Source organism: Opisthocomus hoazin, chromosome W (assembly GCF_030867145.1).
Source record: "Opisthocomus hoazin isolate bOpiHoa1 chromosome W, bOpiHoa1.hap1, whole genome shotgun sequence".
Classification (NCBI taxonomy): Eukaryota; Metazoa; Chordata; class Aves; order Opisthocomiformes; family Opisthocomidae; genus Opisthocomus; species Opisthocomus hoazin.
Window position 1 is genome coordinate 28018733 of NC_134453.1, and position 22571 is coordinate 28041303.

At 44.8% G+C, this 22571-nt stretch overlaps 1 protein-coding gene across 1 annotated transcript in view; it reads left to right on the forward strand.

The window, feature by feature from the left end:
• Nucleotides 1–302: 302 nt before the first annotated feature.
• LOC142365476 (ran-binding protein 3-like) overlaps nucleotides 303–22571 on the forward strand; it is a 158904-nt gene continuing 136635 nt past the window's right edge. Inside the window, 2 exon segments of the mRNA XM_075446302.1 lie at nucleotides 303–416; nucleotides 2013–2287. Of these exon segments, the coding sequence (XP_075302417.1) occupies nucleotides 2107–2287 (181 nt within the window). The 5' untranslated portion in view covers nucleotides 303–416; nucleotides 2013–2106.

The window sequence follows — 22571 nt, forward strand, 5'->3', positions numbered from 1 at the left end:
TAATGAAGAAGCATACTAGTCTCCCCTGTTCTCTGTGTGTGTGCCATCCTTCAATTCTTCCTGGTTTCTGATTTTGCATTTCTAATGAAGCTGAACTGACAAAGCATGAAAGTGGTCCAAAAGGAAAAGCAAAGAAAGTGACTCTACTTTCACTGTGCCATGACTAATCAATATTCCAGAAGCTCAGCTTTCCCCTCTCTTCTGATGTGTTTTTTTTTTTTTCAGAGTTGGGCAAACAGTCTCCTCCCCTTTCCTTAAGTTACAGTGATAGTAAATTGCTGTATTCCAAAGCATATGCAGATTGTTAGTTTACTCTGTCTCCCGCTCGCTCAACTTTGCAGCTCTGTTGTATTTGCTGGGAAACCCCTACCTTAACTGCCACCACCATGTTCTTAGAGTACTGAAGATCTGAAAAGGTGAGCTGATCATTTCACTTGGCGGTGTTTTGAGTATGGAGTCTTAATTTTTCACTCTCTTCCTTTGTATGTTACTTAATGTAATGATCTTTTTGGTTGTACGCTGTTCTTTCTTGATCTTAATGCAAGTTATAAAGGACAGATTAGCTGCATTAATCATATTGGAAAGAAAAAGCACTGTGAACGAATCTGTTTTTTTACAAAATATTGAAAATTAATTGTTCTGAAAAAAAACCTTCTTGCACACAGTAGTCATGTCCAAGCTAGAATACTTACTAATTTAAATATCTAGCTCAGTCTAAGAATGCTTTCACTCTCTAAAGAAACAAAGCACATATCATTCTGTTAAAATTCAGAGAGAATATTGCACTGAAGTGCCAGTCTTCAAACATATGGTAAATGCAGTGACCATATCCCATCAAAATAAATTTGTTACAACATGGTATTTCCTCTAAAACATGCTGGTTGAAAACCTTGTGCATTTATATTTTAAGTGCTTCCTAAAAAAAAGGTATTTAGGCACTAGATTTATTAAAAGTAAGATGTTAGAGTTGGGCTGTGTATAAATGGTGAGTGATTTCAGTGGAAGCAACTAACTCTCTATTTATGAATTTCTAATTTCTTCATGAAAACATGCTGGTGTATTAAATAACACTTCAAAAAACAGGATTCTCAGTCTGGAAAACACATTTGTACAGATTCCATTATTAAATAAATTCATACCGAGCAGCCACACAAAAAAAAAATTTCAAAATGAAAAATAATGTCCTAATGAAGGATTTTTAATATTAAAACATTTTAAGGTTGATTCAGTGTGTGATTTCTTAAAATCAGATTATATCCCCATAATTGCTGTCAGACCAAGCTAAGCATTACTTTGCAATGTGAATTTGTATTACAGTCTGAAGCGACAAGCTAAGTGGGATATAACTTCTGATGTTTTATAGATGTGCTCTGAATAATTTATAGACTTCAAAAATGAATGTTATCAATATAAAATTGTCAAAGAGAAATCTTCTAAATAGTGGTTGAGGGATAAATAAACTCCCTGCTGTGTTTTGCCATGTGAAATGGAGGAATTCAGCCAATGCATTCAACCATTTAGAAACATCTGAAATGCAGAACACTTTAAACTTTCCAGTTCAAGTAAAATATTTCTCTCTGATGGTTAATGCAAAGGTGAGCTAGATTTTTTTTCAGATAACATGGGCCTGCTAAACAAATGAAGAGCAATCCTGACATAGTTTTAAATATTATAGCACCTTATGCTGCTATGAATTGTACCAATTTTACATTAATATATCTCTAGCAACTGCAAAAAAAAAAAATTACTCCTGGGTCTTACAGCATGACAGCAAATTCAGATTAATTTCTGAAGACACAGGGCATATATCTAATCAGTCCATATAATCCTTCTTTCAAAGAGTTCTTCTAACGGTCATTGAGGCTAGTTATCAAAAACTACAATCAACAACTTAGATATTACAAATAATATAAATTTTACTGAAACATGAAGAATATTTGCTTCCATACAAACATGTGGCTAATCGTTCCTCTAAAATCTTATTTCAATATTTGATATTTCTTGTCATACAGGTTTCTCCAGTACCTCCCACGGAAAAGGGTCTTCCACTTTTCTGAAGGGATATTGACAGAAGTTCATTGTAAGATAAAACTTTCTGCAAGATAGATGACTAAAGGTAACAGACAAGATCCAAAAACTGGAAGTAGGATGGAATGCTTTCAACAAGGAGTCCGGAAATGTACGCTTTTGGCAAAAAAAAAAGTGCAGAGCATAACAAAGGATAATGTTAAACGTTATTTATTGAGGAATGCCTTTGTACTCTTCACTGTTGTTGCTGTGATTCTTGGTGAGTAATTTGTTCAATAGGAATATTCTGTTCTCCAATACATTTGACAATGACGATTTGCCAGGGCGATTTGCATTACAAAGGAGATCCCAAATTCTTCTGCACTGATAAGAATATTCTGGCTTGGAGAGATTTGGCTTTGACAGCTGCACGTATAAGTTTTGGGACGAGCCATTTTAATTATCCTAGTATTCCTAAGGAGAATTTTGGTGAAAAAAATCAGCTGTTTTATGGATTCTTCTCTTAAGGAATCAGGTACAATAACTGAATTGAATGTTCTCACTTAAATCTTTTTCCACCAAAACCAGCTGCAGTAAAATGCTCAGTATATAACTTTTATTTACCTAATCTACCTACAAAATTAATACCTTGAAATGACAAACAGAAGTCCTCCATGAATTAAATTAAAATTAAAGGGTGACATTTCTAAGCAAAGGTATACATTAGAGCCTCAATCTTTTCAGTTTTCCCTTGATAAATGCAAACCAGTCAAACCTAAATACAAGCTTATGTTCTCTCAGTTGCTCACAATCTTACACATTCATCTTTCAGATGCGATTGGGGCAACAATGGAAATGCTACTTGTTCAAAGGACTGCAAGATAGCACCTGATTAAATGCCTTTTTAGAGTGTATGGAGAGGAATCCAGAACATCAAACAGCATTTAGATTTGGAATGCACCAAAATGCTAGTTTAAAATACAGCTACAGGTTCTGAATTTACATTAGAAAGACAATCTTCTGAGATAAAAATACAATTTTTTAAACAAAAATTCCTTTGTATAATTATGTGATCACTTCTGGCAATTTTCCTTTAACTACAGATTAATGATCTACATGACACTAGATGTTTCATGAAATACCTATCCTTATAGTGTGAGCAAGAACATTATGCTTTTATTGTACTATTTTTATTTCCTAATTACTTTAAAATATAAAACTGTGAATCTGCTAATCAAAACCCAAATGTTATCACTTAAATATAGGAGTATATATTCTACACCTACATAGGCCCTAATGTCCTTGATGATGCTGTTCCACACAAATCTGCTTACTTGGTTTCTACAAATTTTTTAGGAATTAAAATTTTAGAGCTTTACCATTATTGTTGCTTGATACCACATCCGCAGGTTTATTTTAAACTAATTTTAAGTTTGATGTTCTTTTTCTGGGACACAATTATATAAATTTTCACATGGGTAAAGTACTTTGTTGCTATGACAGAAATGTCATTCTCTCATATTTATCAACAGTATTTGATCACAAGTGCTTTTAATTACTAAATAAGAATTTGTTCCATGCAAAAAATCCATAAAAATCAGGGGGAAAAAAATAGATCTTTTATCTGTAATGGTCAGGAAAGGCAAAACAAACTAAGCAGGTTTTGAAACACTGTCCAACTTCAAAGGAATGCAATTCTTAGATTGTCACCTGTCTATACTGCACAAGACCAAAGCATTCACAGTTTCGCTGTCATCTAGCTCGTGTGACTCCCATAAATTTGACAATGTGAGAACAGAAATGTAGGCTGGATGAGTGTTTTTACTGTTATTGCATGTTACAATTAGCTTTAGATGACTAGTGACAAAAGTCTGACCACAGCTCCACTACCACCTACAGAAATGGCAGAGTGCCAGCAAGGCTGGAACACAAGTTGGAGAACTGAAGAAAATGTACAGCCTAGGATGAGCTAGCTGCTCAAATTCTGCTCATGAACTTATAGACATATCTGGTATAATATCTGGAAATAAGTCTTCCTTTTGCTATGATGGAATATTCAAAATTTTCTCACGTTTTTTATTTGTGGTGCAATTTTACAGTATATATATGATTAGAACAACAAGTTCACACTTGGTAGCTAATAAAAAAGTAAAACTTGGGGGTTTTGACAGGTTTTTTTTTTCTGTTGTGGAAATAGGGAAGAAATAGGAAAGAGTTGGCTAAAGAGTTTGGAAAACACTCAGTGTTTGAACTGCATCTGTCCAGTTTGGCAAGGACTAAATTGTTATCATTTCTCAGTTGTTTAGTGATCTGTGGAAAATCAGATGGTGGGCTTGATCCCTTTCCTGGAAGACAGTAATCAAAATCGTGAAATTAACCCACCAATTAGCACTACTGGCTGTCTCATCAGAGATGCTTGGATGTGAATGTAGGTGGAAACCAAACTATATTTAGGTCAGGGTTGAATCATTTACAAGAAACGATGCTTAAATGCTCTCTGTATTCTAAACAGACAGATGACATGAGGGTGGTGAGGCACTGCAATAGGTTGCCTGGAGAAGTTGTGGATGCCCTCTACCTGGAAGTGTTCAAGGCCAGGTTGGATGAGGCTTTGAGCAACCTGGTCTAGTGGAAGGTGTCTCTGCCAATGGCAGGGGGGGTTGGAACTATATGATCTATAAAGTCCCTTTCAATCCAAAACTTTCTATGATTCTATGACATCAGTTTTTAGGGCTGTTGATACAGCAATTTTCATAAAGACTAAACTCAGGAAAAGCAAAATTTTAGCTTTAAAGAGCACAACATTTCTCCAGAAACATTTATTTCAGGCCTCTTTTGCCAAGGGACTGACATGAAAAAGCCTATTTAATACAGAATTTCCAACTTCTTTGCTGAGCAGGATTGATGCTGGTAGCGGTTAAGTGGATAGGATCATACATCTTAGCCCAGTTTCAGGACTGTAGTTTATAACAGGCACTTGAGTTTGTCAGATGAGTTTGTGTCTGTGAAACATGCACTTTGTTATGAAGTGGGTAGCTGCAACTTGCATTTGTTTGTTTTGCATACTGATATTTTGCAGGCAGAGCAGAGATTTTCTGGCATTCACATGATAAGGAGAAATATAGCTGTTTACCCTAACTTCTGCTTTTACTCTGATTCTGAACTGAATTCTAAACTGAATTCACTAGCTGCTGTAATACAAAAGCAATTAATCTTTAACAACCTAATTATAAAGATGCCAGAAGTTATAACTCCTGTTGAGAATTGCTTATGCACTATTCTCTATTTCCCAAAAACCTCAAGAAAGGTCCTTCTGAGTTCACATTTTTCATAGTTAGGATCTGTCTACACATCATCCTTATCATCACTGTTGCTGTTTTTAGTGAAATTTAAACTGCTTTCAAGCCCTTTGAGAAACTTTGAGAAAAGCATGGTCAGTAAGCAAGTTACGATGAAGTGCTTCAGATTCTGCCATCACACCTAGAAATATTAAATTAGTTTTTTGCAGTGGATCTTGGCAAGAGCCAATAGATGAGAATTATGCGAAGCGAATTTGGGAAGCTGACCATTGGTGAATTCAGAGTGTCAAGATGACCAGGAGCAATTTAAGGTAGGCTAGGAGTCCTGGTGGCTCATGGAAAATCTACAGGAAGTCTTACAAACTTTGAAGTGCTGGTCAAATTACTGGTAAAATCTCAGACTCTGCCCTCTCCCACACTACTTAGCTTCATCAGCCTGTCCTCAAAATGCCTTCCTTTCAGATACCCTTCCTTCAGCGGTCTTCATTCTCTGCTACCTACCTCCCATTTTCCAAAAATGCCACAGGAGTCCAGACTCCTGTAGAGGGCTACGAGGATGGTGAGGGGACTGGAACATCTCTCCTACAAGGAGAGGCTGAGGGAGCTGGGCTTGTTCAGCCTGAAGAAGAGAAGGCTGCGAGGGGACCTAATATATACTTACAAATATCTGAAGGGTGGGTGTCAGGAGGATGGGGCCAAGCTCTTTTCAGTGGTGACCAGCAACAGGACAAGGGGCAATGGGCACAAACTGAGGCACAGGAAGTTCCATCTGAACATGAGGAAGAACTTCTTCCCTCTGAGGGTGACGGAGCCCTGGCACGGGCTGCCCAGGGAGGTTGTGGAGTCTCCTTCTCTGGAGATATTCAAGATCCGCCTAGACAAGGTCCTGTGCAGCCTGCTGTAGGTAACCCTGCTTTGGCAGAGGGGTTGGACTAGATGACCCACAGAGGTCCCTTCCAACCCCTACCGTTCTGTGATTCTGTGATTCTGTGATTCTGTGATTCTGTGACTACTCTGGCAGGACTCCTAAATGCCAAAGAATCTCCTGTGGATTGTGAACTTGTACTGGAGGAAAGATCAAAACACACAGAGATACTGAGCAGATTTCGTGAGAAGCTGTTCACAGAGAAATACTATTTTAGTTGATAGGCTCAGTGAAGTAGAGAGAGATTGTGGAGCAAGTACTATAAAAAGCAATTTCTGCATGGTTAAGAAGCCATCATAGCTCCAAATTGTTAGCTAAAATCCTCTTTACACTGCAGAAGTTATATGCCAGAGTTGTTCACTGGGACATTCAAGGGGGACAGAGACGGATCCAGTTCTGGTTTCTGGCTACCTGTCCACTGAAGGGAGTATAGGACTGTCTGTGTCATGGAGCCCAGTCCTCTGTAACTGCAGGCAATCTCACAATAGATGTAAAATATAGATAGGCCCATACAACTTCTGTTCTACAACAACAGCATGCACCATATATAGGATCCCAAAACTTTCCAACATCCTTATAAATAAAAAACAACCTAGTTAAAAGTACAGGAAGAAGACAGGAGAGACGAAGGCATTACCAATGTCCCTATGTCCCTGAAAAAGCAGAGAGTTAAATAAAACCTGCAGATGCTCCTTCATCATACAGAATGCAAAAAAAAAGGCAAACCACAAAACCAAAAACTAAAAAAACCCTCCACAACTTAAAATATCTGAACAGTGAAAAGCTGCGCAGAGTAGCAAATTCTCCTATCTCAACATACTGCTGGTCTCAACAATAAGTTAAAATGACTCCAAAGAGGTACAAGTCTGTGATATACAGGTAGACAGAACCCTGGATAATGCCCACAAAAAAGACAGTCTCTTGTCTATTGAAGCGACATCTTTTCTGCTATTGTCAGATCCTCTGTATCCACTGAAGACCGAGGCTGACATACCCAGAGAAGGGTATTTGATCCCATTACACACTGACAACGAACACAGTGACAGTGCCTAAGGCAGCCTTGGTAAAATTTGCATTAGAATAAAGCAAAGATTCATCAGTATAGGAGAAACAGCTGTGGGAGGCCAGTACTAGGTGAGAAAATATGGTGAAACATAAAGAGAGAAATGTGATACCAGACAGAAGGTTAAGATACATACAAGAAAATCAAGACAGTTTAGGGACAGCTAGGGAGAAATTAATTCTATTTATGCTGAACTCAGAGGCTGCCTCTGTCCCAATGCTCTCATCAAGAACCTGCCCAGCACAACTGCTCTTTCACACTAAGTGGCAAAACCTTCGTAAGTAATATCTTGAAAACATTGCTAAGCAAAACCTTAATTCTATTTGAAGTTAAGAAATTTTTATAATTTTGGGGAAAAAAATTTAAACAGACATTGTAAGGTCCAGAGTAACAGTTAAACATTCAAAGGAGATGATCCTTTTCCAAAAGGAGAAAAAGTATAGAAATACAAAGAACTTTAATTCTGCTATTAAGTAGCCAGTAATAAAAGTCAAACTGTGAAATAGAAACAGTATGCTAGTTTAGCAATTACTTTCAAAATAAAATTATGTTTATTTATTATCACAATCTTAATTTCTTATTGTACACTGGTGTTATTCAAATGAAACAGCAGTGGTTGTTGAACTGCCATATGTGGCACAGAGTAACAACAATACAGTTGGCTACTTTGTGAATCACAATTGTGCATTCTGGAGACAGTAGCTGTGCATATATATACAGTAAAGGTACAAAAAGTGCTAGATACAACCTTACTACCTTCTTATTTGCTCTAAATTGTCAAATCAGTGGATTTGCAAAGTGATGATGAAAAGTAACATTTCTGAGCAGTCATAAAACAATTCAGAGAAACACACATTCCCTACACTCTTCATACAGCTTGTGAAAATGTAGGCACTGGTGAGCTTCTCGAAACTCTCTCTAGAAATTCAGTTTAAATTTATTTATGTAATACCAGTTCTTACAAAGCAGATTTCAAGGCTTTCCTGGGTGGAATGCAGTACAGTAATAGCATGAGATATTTAGGCTGTTTACATGGTTCCTAAGAGGTTTTACAAGAAATTTCCCTGAATGATAGTAGAATATGGCAATCATGCAATCAAAATATGTGTTACAACAGAAACAGTGGTCATCTTAAAGCCTGTGAAGAAACAATTTGTGTTTGTGTGAGCATCAAAGGGGACTAAAAAGACATTTCAGTAGCAAATAAACTAGTATTAGGGCTTGAGAGTCCTTTGCACTTTTCAGTAGGTGTGCACTGTAGTCACTATGGCAACTGCAAAGCAGTACAAAATCATAAGCAAGGTGCCAATGACTTATATGCTGAGTAAATGTTTAACATTGTTAGATTCTTACTAGTACCTCAACTGTTGTAAAGCTAGAATGAGTTGTCATCTGCACTGGAATGCCTTAAAGGTGGCAAAAAAGGTGTAGCTGAAGACAGCATGTTCAGTTGTTAATGAATTCCTGAAACTTTTATTCATCTGGCTTAAATTTCTCACATAATTTCTTGAAAAAAAACAGGCATCTAAAAGTTTCCAGAGATTTTATGATATAAAAAAAATAGTTTTATAAAATATTTATCTCTTTAGGTGAATTAAGATAAAGTGCATTTGAAAAACTATAGAAAGAAATCCAATATTAAAGAGAGGTAAATAAATAAATTAGATCTTCTGGATTTTAATAAGGCTGCTAAAAAAGTAAGATACAAATGTAGGCATTCTGATACTTTGTACTGTAGCATTGACTTTTAAATCAGGATAAATAGCAGCTGAGAGGTATTAACTGACTTTTTCTTTTTCATGTCTTGTTAAAAAAAACACATGTTCTGGAATCAGGAACTGTGTAAAATAATCCATGCAGTCACATTAGTCATGTATATCCTCTGTCCATCCTACCAATTAATTTCATTTACTGTGCATTCCATTCAGATTTTGTATTTCAGTCAGTTTCGGATTAGAAATCAGCATCTTTGGGATTTAGCATATTTTGTCATCTGTTTCTCAGCATAATACAGCCCAGTTCAAACTGGAGCTTTGGAGCAACAAGGCAATGCAAGTGATAAATAAAAAAAAAGTAAGGAGCTAAGAGATTTCTTCCTCAAACAGTAATTTCTTTAACTGTGTTCTTCAGAGAATATGCTATGATGTCTACAATGTACGTTAGAAAACAACTAGGCTCCTGACCAAGGAGTTATAAATAAGATCATTGACACAAGAAGAAATAGAGGGTATGGAATAAGGAAGACACTATGGAAAATAGGGACAGAACAAATGGAAATTATTCCAGAGAAATTTTACTAAGAGCTGGATTATTCCATTTATTATGTCAAGCCAACAGACTTGAAATTGTACTGACATTGTTTGCACGTTTAATCAACAGGATGAAAACACAGAGTGTATAACTTATAAGAAGTCATACAAAAGAAGTTTATTTTGATGATAGATTTTATAAGGCATTTTTGAACAAAAGAGGAAAATAATAGGTCCAGTGAACTGTACAACAGTGAAGAGGAAAACAGTTAAAAGCAGGAAAAGAGGCAAAGAAAAGCAGAATGATAGCAGGAGAATCAGTATAACAAAGTGTTACTGTTACCTATATTCTGTAGTTGTCCTCCCATGTATTTTCTCTTAGCAGTAGTTATATATGTTTTGAATCTTGTTCAATTCTGAAAACTGAAGAAATGCATTTTCTTGCTTGAAATTTGACATGTCTATGTACTTTCTATTGGCATGGATAGAAGATCATAAATGGAAATTAGCTTGTGCGTGCTTGGTTTTCACCATTTACTGTAACTCGGCATAACTGAAAATTCATTTATTCAAAAAAAGTCTATAAAAGATGAGGCTTAAGTGTTAAGCATTATTTACACAGAAACATAAGCTGCTTCCTCAAAATGGCTCTAGTAAATGCTCCATTTTTACCATCCACTGGGACTAAATTAAAAAAAGACTAAAATTGCCTTTGTATTAATATAACAGGGAATTCCTAGGAGCACTAACAAAAGGCAGTTGATAAATAAGACTACTGCATACATTTTGACGTCTTTTAAAATAATTTTGACTTGGGAATACATACATTAAACAAACACGGATGTGCAGTCAAGTCCTTCAAAACCTAAAATGTAATGCCGTGGTTTGGCTTCAATTTGCAGCAAAGAGCCACGCAGCTTCTCTCTCACTCCTCCCCCTCCCCAGTGGGATGAGGAGGAGAATCAGAAGGAAAAAGGCAAAACTCAAGGGCTGGGATGAGAACAGTTTAACAGAATGGCAAAGGGAGAAGACAATAACAATCAATAATACTGATAAAAAGAATATACAACATGCAGTGTTCTCACCACCCAATGTTTAGCTTGCTCCTGAGTAGCAAAAAAAAAAAGGATTCCCCACACCAAAATCAAAATAACATCATCACAACACCAAACAGAAGTGGACAAATTACACACAATCCACCCCTCGTCCCTTCACCACAATTGCAGCAACAAATAATTCTCTACAAGTATTCCATGCTCTTCACATTGTTCAGTCCATGTTTTGCCCATTACCTCTCCATTACTATCCTTATCTCGAATTCTTCGAGTCTCCTGGCTGGCTCCACAAAAATTGTTTTGGTTTGGCCTGGATAAATGCCAGGTGCCCACCAAAACCACCCTATCACTCCCTCTCCTCAATTGGACAGGGGAGCGGAAATATGATGAAAGGCTCAAGGGTCGAGACAAGGGCAGGAAAAGATCACTCACCAATTATTGTCACAGACAAAACAGACTGAACTTAGGGAGAAAAGGGAGTTTAATTCATCACCAGTCAAATCAGAGTAGGATAGGGAGAAATAAATGCAGATCTTAAAACACCTTTGCCCCACCCCTCCCTTCTTCCCGGGCTTAGCTTCACTCCCATTTCTCTACCTCCTCTTCCCAAGCGGCACAGGGGAATGGGGAAATGGTGGTTACGGTCAGTTCATCACACGTTGTCTCTGCCTCTCCTTCCTCCTCAGGGGGAAGACTCCTCACACTCTTCCCCTGCCCCAGCATGTGGTCCCTCTCACGGGAGACAGTTCACAAACTTCTCCAACGCGAGCCCTTCCCATGGGCTGCAGCTCTTCACAAACTGCTCCAGTGTGGGTCCTACCCACAGGCTGCCGTTCTTCATGAACTGCTCTAGCATGTGTCCTTTCCACGGGGTGCAGTCCTTCAGAAACAGGTTGCTCTAGCATGGGTCCCCCATGGGGTCACAAGCCCTGCCAGTAAACCTGCTCCCGTGTGGGCTCCTCTCTCCACAGGTCCGCAGGTCCTGGGAGGACCCTGCTTCAGCACGGGCTCCCCACGGGGTCACAGCCTCCTTCAGGCATCCACCTGCTCAGGTGTGGGGTCCCTTCCATGGGCTACAGGTGGATATCTGCTCCACCGTGGACCTCCATGGACTGCAAGGGGACAGCCTGCCTCACCATGGTCTTCATCACAGGCTGCAGGGGAAAACTCTCTGCTCTGGTGCCTGCAGCACCTCACAGAATCACAGAATCACAGAATGGTAGGGGTTGGAAGGGACCTCTGCGGGTCATCTAGTCCAACCCCTCTGCCAAAGCAGGGTCACCTACAGCAGGCTGCACAGGACCTTGTCTAGGCGGGTCTTGAATATCTCCAGAGAAGGAGACTCCACAACCTCCCTGGGCAGCCTGTTCCACTGCTCCGTCATCCTCAGAGGGAAGAAGTTCTTCCTCATGTTCAGATGGAACTTCCTGTGCCTCAGTTTGTGCCCGTTGCCCCCTGTCCTGTTACTGGGCACCACTGAAAAGAGTCTGGCCCCATCCTCCTGACACCCACCCTTCAGATATTTACAAGCATTTATTACGTCCCCTTGCAGCCTTCTCTTCTTCAGGCTAAACAAGCCCAGCTCCCTCAGCCTCTCCTTGTAGGAGAGATGCTCCAGTCCCCTCATCATCCTCATAGCCCTCCACTGGACTCTCTCCAGTAGCTCCTCCTCTTTCTTGAACTGGGGAGCCCAGAACTGGATGCAGTACTCCAGATGGGGCCTCACTAGGGCAGAGTAGAGGGGAAGGAGAACCTCCCTCGACCTGCTGGCCACACTCCTCCTAATGCACCCCAGGATCCCAGCAGCTTTCCTGGCAGGCAGGGCACACTGCTGGCTCATGGTCAACCTGTCATCCACCAGGACACCCAGGTCCCTCTCCACAGAGCAGCTCTCCAGCAGGTCCACCCCAAGGCTGTACTGGTGCATGGGGTTGTTCCTCCCCAGGTGCAGGACCTTGCATTTGCCCTTGTTGAACCTCATCAGGTTCCTCTCTGCCCAACTCTCCAGCCTGTCCAGCTCACGGTGAATGGCAGCACAGCCTTCTGGTGTACCTACCACACCTCCCAGTTTTGTGACATCAGCAAACTTGCTGAGGGTACACTCTAACTCTTCATCCAGGTCGTTGATGAAGAAGTTAAACAAGACTGGGCCCAGTACTGACCCCTGGGGGACACCACTAGTTACCAGCCTCCAACTAGACTCAGAGCCGCTGATGACAACCCTCTGAGCTCTGCCATTCAGCCAGTTCTCTATCCACTTTACTGACCACTCATCCAGCCCACACTTCCTGAGCTTCCCTAGGAGGATATTATGGGAGACAGTGTCGAAAGCCTTGCTGAAGTCTAGGTAGACAACATCCACGGCTCTCCCCTCATCTACCCAGCTAGTCATGTCATCGTAGAAAGCTATCAGATTGGTCAGGCATGATTTCCCCTTGGTGAATCCATGCTGACTACTCCTGATAACCTTCTTTTCCTCCACTTGCTTGATGATGGCCTCCAGGATAAGCTGCTCCATCACCTTTCCCGGGATGGAGATGAGGCTGACCGGCCTGTAGTTCCCTGGCTCCTCCTTCTTGCCCTTTTTGAAGATTGGAGTGACATTGGCCTTTCTCCAGTCCTCGGGCACCTCTCCTGTCCTCCAGGACCTCTCAAAGATGATGGAGAGTGGCTCAGCAATGACATCCGCCAGCTCCCTCAGCACTCGTGGGTGCATTCCATCGGGGCCCATGGATTTGTGGGTGTCCAGATTGCCTAAGCGATCCCTCACGCAGTCCTCCTCGACTAAGGGAAAGTCATCCTCTTTGTAGGCTTCTTCTCTTATCTCCGAGGCCTGGGATTCCTGAGGGCCTGCCTTGGCACTGAAGACTGAAGCAAAGAAGGCATTCAGTAACTCTGCCTTCTCTGCATCCTTTGTCACCAGGGCACCCGCCTCATTCAGCAGCGGCCCCACATTGTCCCTAGCCTTCCTTTTGCTGCTGATGTAGTTGAAGAAGCCCTTCTTGTTGTTTTTGACATCCCTTGCCAGATTCATTTCCAGGTGGGCCTTGGCCTTCCTCGTTGCATCCCTGCATGCTCTGACCACATTCCTGTATTCTTCCCAAGTGGCCTGTCCCTCTTTCCACATTTGTCTTGGTTTCGGCTGCCGCCGGCAACAAAAGCGCCACGCGGCCGCCCCTCCCCCCGCCGGCGTGCGGAGGAGAATGAAAAGAAAGAGGCAGAAACCGGTGGGTCGGGATAAGGGCAGTTTAACAGAACAGCAAACAGAGGGAAAACAGGAACAACAACGATACAGATAAGGAGAAAACACAACAACGAACCGTACAACTGCCGCTCTCCCGAAACAGGACCGACGCTGCGCCCGCCCAAGCCGCGAGTGCGTTCCCGCCGCGCCGCCCCCCCCACCGGAACCCAGCGTGACGGCACATGGTATGGAATACCGGGCTCCGTTTGGCCAGGTGGGGTCAGCCCCCACCCCCCGGCTGTGCCCCTTCCTGGAGTCCGGTGAAAATTAACCCTGTCCTGGCCAAACCCAGGACATTATCCACCCCTTATTCCATACCATCTACGTCATGCACAGGTCCCCCATTGTCCAGTTGATCACCACCACTTCTCCTGTCTCCAGATATCATTCCCTTAGTCTATGGATCATCACTCTAAAGTGTCCGTTGAGTTCATTTAATCCATGACTTCGGGCTCCATCTGTCGTTATGGTCTTCCGTGGCAGGGGAGGTGATGTGTGGTGGTGGGCGGTCACTTGCTGCATCCGGAGCTCACGGCTGATGTATCTGGTGCGGCCCGTGCCCACAGTCTGCAGGAGATGTTGATCTTGATGAAGTTGCTGGGTGCCAGTTGTTGAAAACCAGGTCCAGTCCCATCATCGCTGTGCTCTGCTAGGTTTTCATCGAAAAAGTCCATCCTTCTTTAATCTGGAGAATTCTTACTATGCTACTACCGGTACAAAATATAACAATTATAACAGTGATAACAGACAGTGACAGGGTTATTTAACAATTAACTTTATACAATTTATTTATGGACTATTCTCGCCCAAAATTAAATCCCCATGAGGTACACATCGGACTTCCCCATCCTTCCGCATTACCCACCAGGTACACCCAGGTCCTTGAGCAAAAGCAATCCCGTGGACGGGCTTGCCTTTGCCCGAGGCAGGACTAACCCAAACCGTCTTCCCTAACATGTTCCGCATGTGCACTATAGGGACTTTATCCCCTTCTACTGGGCGCTGAGGTTTTGACTGGGCAGGACCAGCCCGGTTGGTGGACCCTCTTGTGTTAACCAACCAGGTGGCCTTTGCTAAATGAGTATCCCAGTTTTGGAAAGTCCCACTCCCCATTGCCCTCAAAGTGGTTTTTAGCAGCCCATTGTAACGTTCAATCTTTCCAGAGGCTGGTGCCTGGTAGGGGATGTGATACACCCACTCAAGACCGTGTTCTTTGGCCCAGGTGTCTATGAGGCTGTTGCGAAAGTGAGTCCCGTTGTCCGACTCAATTATTTCGGGAGTGCCATGTCGCCACAGGACTTGCTTTTCAAGGCCCAGGATGGTATTCCGGGCGGTGGCATGTGGCACAGGGTAGGTTTCCAGCCATCCGGTGGTGGCCTCCACCATTGTGAGCACATAGCGCTTGCCTTGGCGGGTTTGTGGCAGTGTGATGCAGTCAATCTGCCACGCCTCCCCGTATTTATATTTTAGCCATCGTCCTCCATACCACTGAGGCTTTACACGCTTGGCTTGCTTGATTGCAGCGCATGTCACACATTCATGGATAACCTGTGCGATAGTGTCCATGGTCAAGTCCACCCCTCGGTCACGAGCCCATCGGTATGTTGCGTCTCTTCCTTGGTGGCCCGAGGTGTCATGGGCCCACCGAGCTATAAAGAGTTCACCCTTATGTTGCCAGTCTGGATCCACCTGAGCCACTTCAATCTTAGCAGCCTGATCCACCTGGTGGTTGTTTTGATGTTCTTCAGTGGCCCGACTCTTAGGGACGTGGGCGTCCACGTGACGGACTTTTACAGCCAACTGCTCCAGACAGGCAGCAATATCTTGCCACAATGGGGCAGCCCAGATAGGTTTGCGTCTGCGCTGCCAGTTGTTCTTCTTCCATTGCTGCAGCCACCCCCACAAGGCATTGGCCACCATCCAGGAGTCGGTGTAAAGATAGAGCACTGGCCACTTCTCTCGACCAGCAATGTCTAAAGCCAGCTGGATGGCTTTCACCTCTGCAAACTGGCTGGACTCACCTTCTCCCTCGGCAGTTTCCGCGACTTGTCGTGTAGGACTCCATACAGCAGCCTTCCACCTCCGCTGCTTCCCCACAATGCGACAGGACCCATCCGTGAACAGGGCATACTGTTTCTTCTCTTCTGGCAGCTGGTTATACAGTGGGGCCTCTTCAGCACGTGTCACCTCCTCCTCTGGCGATGCTCAAAAATCTTTGCCTTCTGGCCAGTCCATGATTACCTCCAGAATTCCTGGGCGACTGGGGTTTCCCATTCGTGCGCGCTGGGTGATCAGCGCGACCCACTTACTCCACGTAGCATCGGTGGCATGATGCGTAGAGGGGACCCTCTCTTTGAACATCCAGCCCAGGACCGGCAATCGTGGAGCTAGGAGGAGCTGTGCTTCAGTGCCGACCACTTCTGAAGCAGCTCGAACGCCTTCATATGCTGCCAGAATCTCTTTTTCTGTGGGAGTATAGCGGGCCTCGGATCCTTTGTATCTCCGGCTCCAGAACCCCAGGGGTCGACCTCGAGTCTCCCCTGGTGCTTTCTGCCAGAGACTCCAGGTTGGGCCATTCTCCCCGGCTGCGGTGTAGAGCACGTTTTTAACATCTTGCCCTGACCGGACTGGACCAAGGGCTACGGCATGAACTATCTCCCATTTAATTTGTTCAAATGCCTGTCGTTGCTCAGGGCCCCATTCAAAATCATTCTTCTTCCGGGTCACGTGGTACAGAGGACTTACAATCTGGCTGTAATTTGGGATGTGCATCCTCCAAAAACCCACAACACCCAGGAAGGCCTGTGCTTCCTTCTTGCTGGTTGGTGGAGACATAGCTGCTATTTTGTTGATGACATCAATTGGGATTTGACGGCGCCCATCCTGCCATTTTATTCCCAAAAGCTGGATCTCTTGCACAGGTCCCTTTACTTTGCTTCGCTTAATGGCGAAACCGGCTTTCAGAAGGATCTGAACTATTTTCTCCCCTTTCTCGAAAACCTCCTCCGCTGTGTCGCCCCATATAATGATGTCATCGATGTACTGCAGATGTTCTGGGGCTTCACCCTGTTCCAGTGCAGTCTGGATTAGTCCATGGCAAATGGTGGGACTGTGTTTCCACCCCTGGGGCAGTCGATTCCAGGTGTACTGGATGCCCCTCCAGGTGAAAGCAAACTGTGGCCTGCACTCTGCTGCCAAAGGGATGGGGAAGAATGCATTAGCGATGTCAATTGTAGCGTACCACTTGGCTGCCTTTGACTCCAGCTGATATTGAAGTTCTAGCATGTCTGGCACGGCAGCACTCAGCGCTGGTGTGACTTCATTCAGGCCACGGTAGTCTATTGTCAGTCTCCACTCTCCAGTAGATTTTCTTACTGGCCATATGGGACTATTAAAGGGTGAGCGAGTTTTGGTGATCACTCCTTGACTCTCCAGCTGGCGGATCAGCTGATGAATGGGGAGAAGGGAGTCTCGGTTGGTACGATACTGTCGCCGGTGCACCGTTGTGGTTGCGATGGGTACCTGTTGTTTTTCAACCCTCAGCAACCCCACAACGGAAGGATCCTCCGAGAGACCAGGCAAAATGGACAGCTGTTTAATTTCTTCCGTCTCCACAGCAGCTATGCCAAAAGCCCACCGATACCCCTTTGGGTCCTTGAAATAGCCTCTCCTAAGATAGTCTATCCCAAGGATGCACGGAGCCTCGGGGCCAGTTACAATGGGGTGCTTCTGCCAGTCCTGCCCAGTGAGGCTCACTTCAGCCTCCAATACACTCAGCTCTTGGGACCCCCCTGTCTCTCCACAAATGCAAATGGACTCTGACCCTTTGAACTCTGATGGCATTAAAGTACACTGTGCACCAGTGTCCACTAGAGCTTGATACTCTTGTGGATCTGACGTGCCAGGCCACCGAATCCACACCGTCCAATAGACACGGTTGTCCCTTTCCTCCACCTGGCTGGAGGCAGGGCCCCTCTAATCCTGGTCAGAGAATTTACTGCTCACCTGCTGTAAAAATGACTTGGAGGTCCTCTCCAGAGGATCGGAATCAAGGTCAAACTGTCTGCCCTGTCTGGAGAGCTGGCTTCTGGAAACTGGAGCGGCACTTTTCCTAACAGAATCCCCTTTGGTGACTGTTTTACCTCGCAACTCACGCACTCGTGCCTCTAGACTTGAGGTGGGTTTTCCATCCCACTTCCTCATGTCCTCTCCGTGGTCACGCAGGTAAAACCACAGGGTGCCCCGTGGTGTGTAGCCTCTGTACTCTCTCTCCTGAGCAGAGAAACGCTTGCCCCTAATATCTGAGATGCGGGCCCGCACAGGTGGGGAGTAGGACATATCCTCTTTGAATTGCTGGAACTGTCGAGACAGTTTATTCACAGCTGAGACAAGGGAGGAAGAGAGACTTTCCTCGTATTGGCGGAGTCTGACAGCCACCTCATCCACTGTTGGTGCGTCTTTACCTTTCCAGTTTACAACTGCCAGTGAGTTAGCATGTGAGGAGGGTGCGCTCCGCACAAACTTCCTCCACATGGATTGTGAGCACTTAAGTTCATCTGGGTCTGTGGGTACCTGCTCATCGTCTGTGTCACAGTAAACTAGCTCCCGCACAGCTAATTCCCTCAAGTACTGAATACCCCTTTCCATATTGGTCCACTTGCCAGGATAGCATACAAAATCGTCACTGAAGGGGTACCTCTCCCTCACGCCTGACAGAAGTCTCCTCCAGAGGCTGAGGATTTGTTCTTTTTTCCCAATGGCCTTGTCAATGCCCCCATCCCTGGCCAGGGATCCCAGCTGCTTGGCTTCCTTGCCCTCTAATTCCAAGCTGCTGGCCCCGTTATCCCAGCACCGCAGCAGCCAGGTGGCAATGTGTTCGCCTGGGTGGCGGCTGAAATCTTTCCGCATGTCTCGCAGCTCGCCCAGGGACAGGGACCGGGTGATGATCTCTGTCTCTATCTCCCGTGATGACCCTGGCTCATCGTCATCCCTCCCAGAGCGATCTGCTCTCTTTGCGTCTTTCTTTAGTTTTACAGGGGCGACTGCTACCGCACAGGTTGGTCATTGGGCTCAGCCACGCTGCCTGCAGCTGGAGCTGGGGCTGGAGCAGCTGCTGTGCCTGCCAGGGAAACCGAGGCAGACCCTGCAGCTGTGGCAGCGGCGGTGCCAGTCTGGGGGGCTGTGACTGCCTGCTGGGCTGGAGGGGCTGCAGGACCGGCTGGGGGGGCAGCGCCAGTTGCAGCGCCTGCCGCTTCGCTTCCCCCCCTTTCCCCTTTAGGGCACTGGATCAGGTTGAACAGGGCTCGGTAGGCATGGGCCAGACCCCAGCACATTGTGGTAATCTGTGTCTCTCTGGAGTTCCCAGGGTGGCAGCACACTTTTTGCAGATATTTTACCAGATTATCCGGATTCTGTATTTGTTCAGGGGTGAGTTTAAAACACACCGGTGGTGCCCACTGCTCTAGACATCTGCCCATGCTGTCCCACACACCCAGCCACTCACAGCTATCCAGCCCCGGGGCAGGTCTCTGCAGGATGTTCTTAACGACTTGCTTAACCCTAAACAAAACCCAGAACCCGTTCAGCAGGCAGAACAAAAGGAGAGTGCTGCCCTGAGCATCCCACGGGTACTCGAAATTCTCAAAAGCAGTTAGGACCAGCCTGAGGGAGAGAGGGGGGGCGAAAGAGTGGGGGAAGGTATCCCCTTCGGCTTTCCCCACAGACTGGGTTTGATTATTAACAAAATCTAAGACATAGGATCCGAGGTACGGAAATGACCGCAGTGCCGCATGCAAATACAAGACTAATTTCATGCACAGTGATGTTATCATATCATAAGTCGATATCATACAGTACAGCAAAATCATCATCCTGATCTTTTTTCCCGAGGTAACAAACAGCACGGCCACAAACACATACAGCAAGTAAGGATTTACGTAGCACAGATATTTGATCAAAGTCAGAAACATTTTTTTGCCGGCGACTTTAACTAACACAGTAAATGCGTATAACAAAATTTAAGCAAATCTAAGAAAACAGTTTTAACACCCGCTGCTCAGCCCTGCCGTTATCCCTGCCCCACATTGGGCGCCAATTTAAATGTCTTGGTTTCGGCTGCCGCCGGCAACAAAAGCGCCACGCGGCCGCCCCTCCCCCCGCCGGCGTGCGCAGGAGAATGAAAAGAAAGAGGCAGAAACCGGTGGGTCGGGATAAGGGCAGTTTAACAGAACAGCAAACAGAGGGAAAACAGGAACAACAACGATACAGATAAGGAGAAAACACAACCACGAACCCTACAACAGCCGCTCTCCCGAAACAGGACCGACGCTGCGCCCGCCCAAGCCGCGAGTGCGTTCCCGCCGCGCCGCCCCCCCCACCGGAACCCAGCATGACGTCACATGGTATGGAATACCGGGCTCCTTTGGCCAGGTGGGGTCAGCCCCCACCCCCCGGCTGTGCCCCTTCCTGGAGTCCGGTGAAAATTAACCCTGTCCTGGCCAAACCCAGGACAACATTCCATGGACATTTCTCTTCCACCTGATCTCCGCTAGAAGCTCCTTGTTCAACTATGCTGGTCTCCTGCCTCCTTTGCTCGATTTCTTTCTCAGGGGGATGCATTGCTCCTGTGCATGGAGGAAGTGACATTTAAACAGCGACCAGCACTCTTGGACCCCCCTGCCTTTGAGAGCCCTGGCCCACGGGATTCCTGCCAGTAGCTCCTTGAAGAGGGCAAAGTCAGCCCTCCTGAGGTCCAGGGTTTTGATCCTGCTTATCGCCCTGCTTCCTCCACGCAGGATCCTGAACTCAACCATTTCATGGTCACTGCAGCCGAGTCTACCTCCAACCTTCACATCCTCCACCAGTCCCTCCTTGTTTGTTTATATAAGGTCCAGCAGCGCGCCTTTCCTTGTTGGTTCCTCCACCACTTGCATCAGAAAGTTATCATCGATGCTCTGTAGGAACCTCCTGGATTGCAAATGCCTAGCTGTGTGGTCTTCCCAGCTGATGTCAGGGTGGTTGCAGTCCCCCATGAGAACCAGGGCCTGTGACTGTGAGGCTGCTTGCAGCTGCCTGTAGAAGGCCTCATCAACTTCCTCCTCCTGGTCAGGTGGCCTGTAGTACACACCCACAGTAATGTCACCCTTATGAGCCTGTCCCTTAATTCTAACCCATAAGCTCTCAACTCCTTCCTCATTTGCCCCCAGGCAAAGCTCAATTCATTCCAGTTGCTCCCTCACATACTGGGCAACTCCACCACCTCCTCTCCCTCCTTCTTCCCTGACCTTGGTGTCTGCAGAGTTGTTTCTCTCACACAGTCTCACTCCTCTCCCTTGACTGCCGTTTCACCACAGTTTTTTTTCCCCTTCTTAAAGGTGTTATGACAGAGGCGCTACTACTGTCACTGATTGGCTTGGCCATGGCCAGCAGCGGGTCTGTCTTAGAGCCAGCTGGCATTGGCTCTGTCAGATAAGGGGGAAATTTCTAGCAGCTTCTCACAGAAGTCACCCCTATAGCCCCCCCTCACTACCAAAACCTTGCCACGCAAACCCATAACACATAAGCAAAGGAAGCTGCATATGAAATCCAAATCTCAGAGCTGAGTGTCTTTTTAGTGCATGGGCAAGAGCCAGGAGACTCTAAAGGATAACCCCACAAGTCCACAAACTAAGAATTTAACTGCCTAAAACTTTCCAGGAGAAAAAAATTTAACAGGATTATATTCTTACTCCCACTCCTTTCTGCGTGAGTCAGGACCGTGTCAGATACTTTCACCCAGTGAAGATCCAGAAGCACAAGAGCTCTCGCCTTTGGAATGGTGTCAGCAGTGCTTGAGGAATTGGCTCACTCTTTTCCTTCCAAAAGGCACGTTAAGGATGATGCATTTCCACCATTCTTTTCAGAGTTGCATCCTCAGGCAGAAGGAAATGCAAGACTTGTCAAGGCAAATGCATATGCCAAGAGAGCAAAAGATGGTATGATGTTTCACCTAATGGTTAATACACTTATCTATAACAGGGAGTCCTAGGTTGTGAAGTAATCCTTGGAGCAAGAACAGGAACACAGGCCATCCAAAATCCAGGTGATTCTCTGCATGAGTGTGTCAAATTTGCTCAGTCTAGATCCCCAGGACTTAGCATGGAATTAGGCAAATAGATGTTTAGGTCATGGCAATTCTGAGAAAAACACAAGCAGAATGGTGAGAAGTGAGGGGTCTTCCAAAATAAATGGAGAAGTGCCCATTAACTTTATAGATTTTCCACAACTGAGCTCTTTTGTCTAGAGGTACTTTGAAGGTCACAATTTGGACTCAGATACTTACTGTGTAATTAAGTATTGTTTCAGGTGTCAGTTTCCCTTTGCCATGTTTGTGACCTCTAAGATAGGGAAATTAGGCCATTCTGAATAACGCCTAACAGCAAGAAGAGAGTTATCATAACCTGTATGGAGGCTACATCTAAATGAATCCTCTATGCTACAACATTTCCAGAATCACAGACCACCTACTGTAACCTTCAAATAGCTCGCAAGAAGTTAGGCAACGAAAAGGCTTACATCAGACCTCTTTTTAATCAACTGAATAAAACACTTTTTGAAATTCATGTGTTGAAAGAGACTGTTGACTAGTAAACTAAATAGATGGAAGGTTCCATCTATTTAGTCATATTGAGGTTTTTAGGGATGAAGTAGCTTAACTAACAAAATCAAACACCTAGGGACTGAAAGTATCC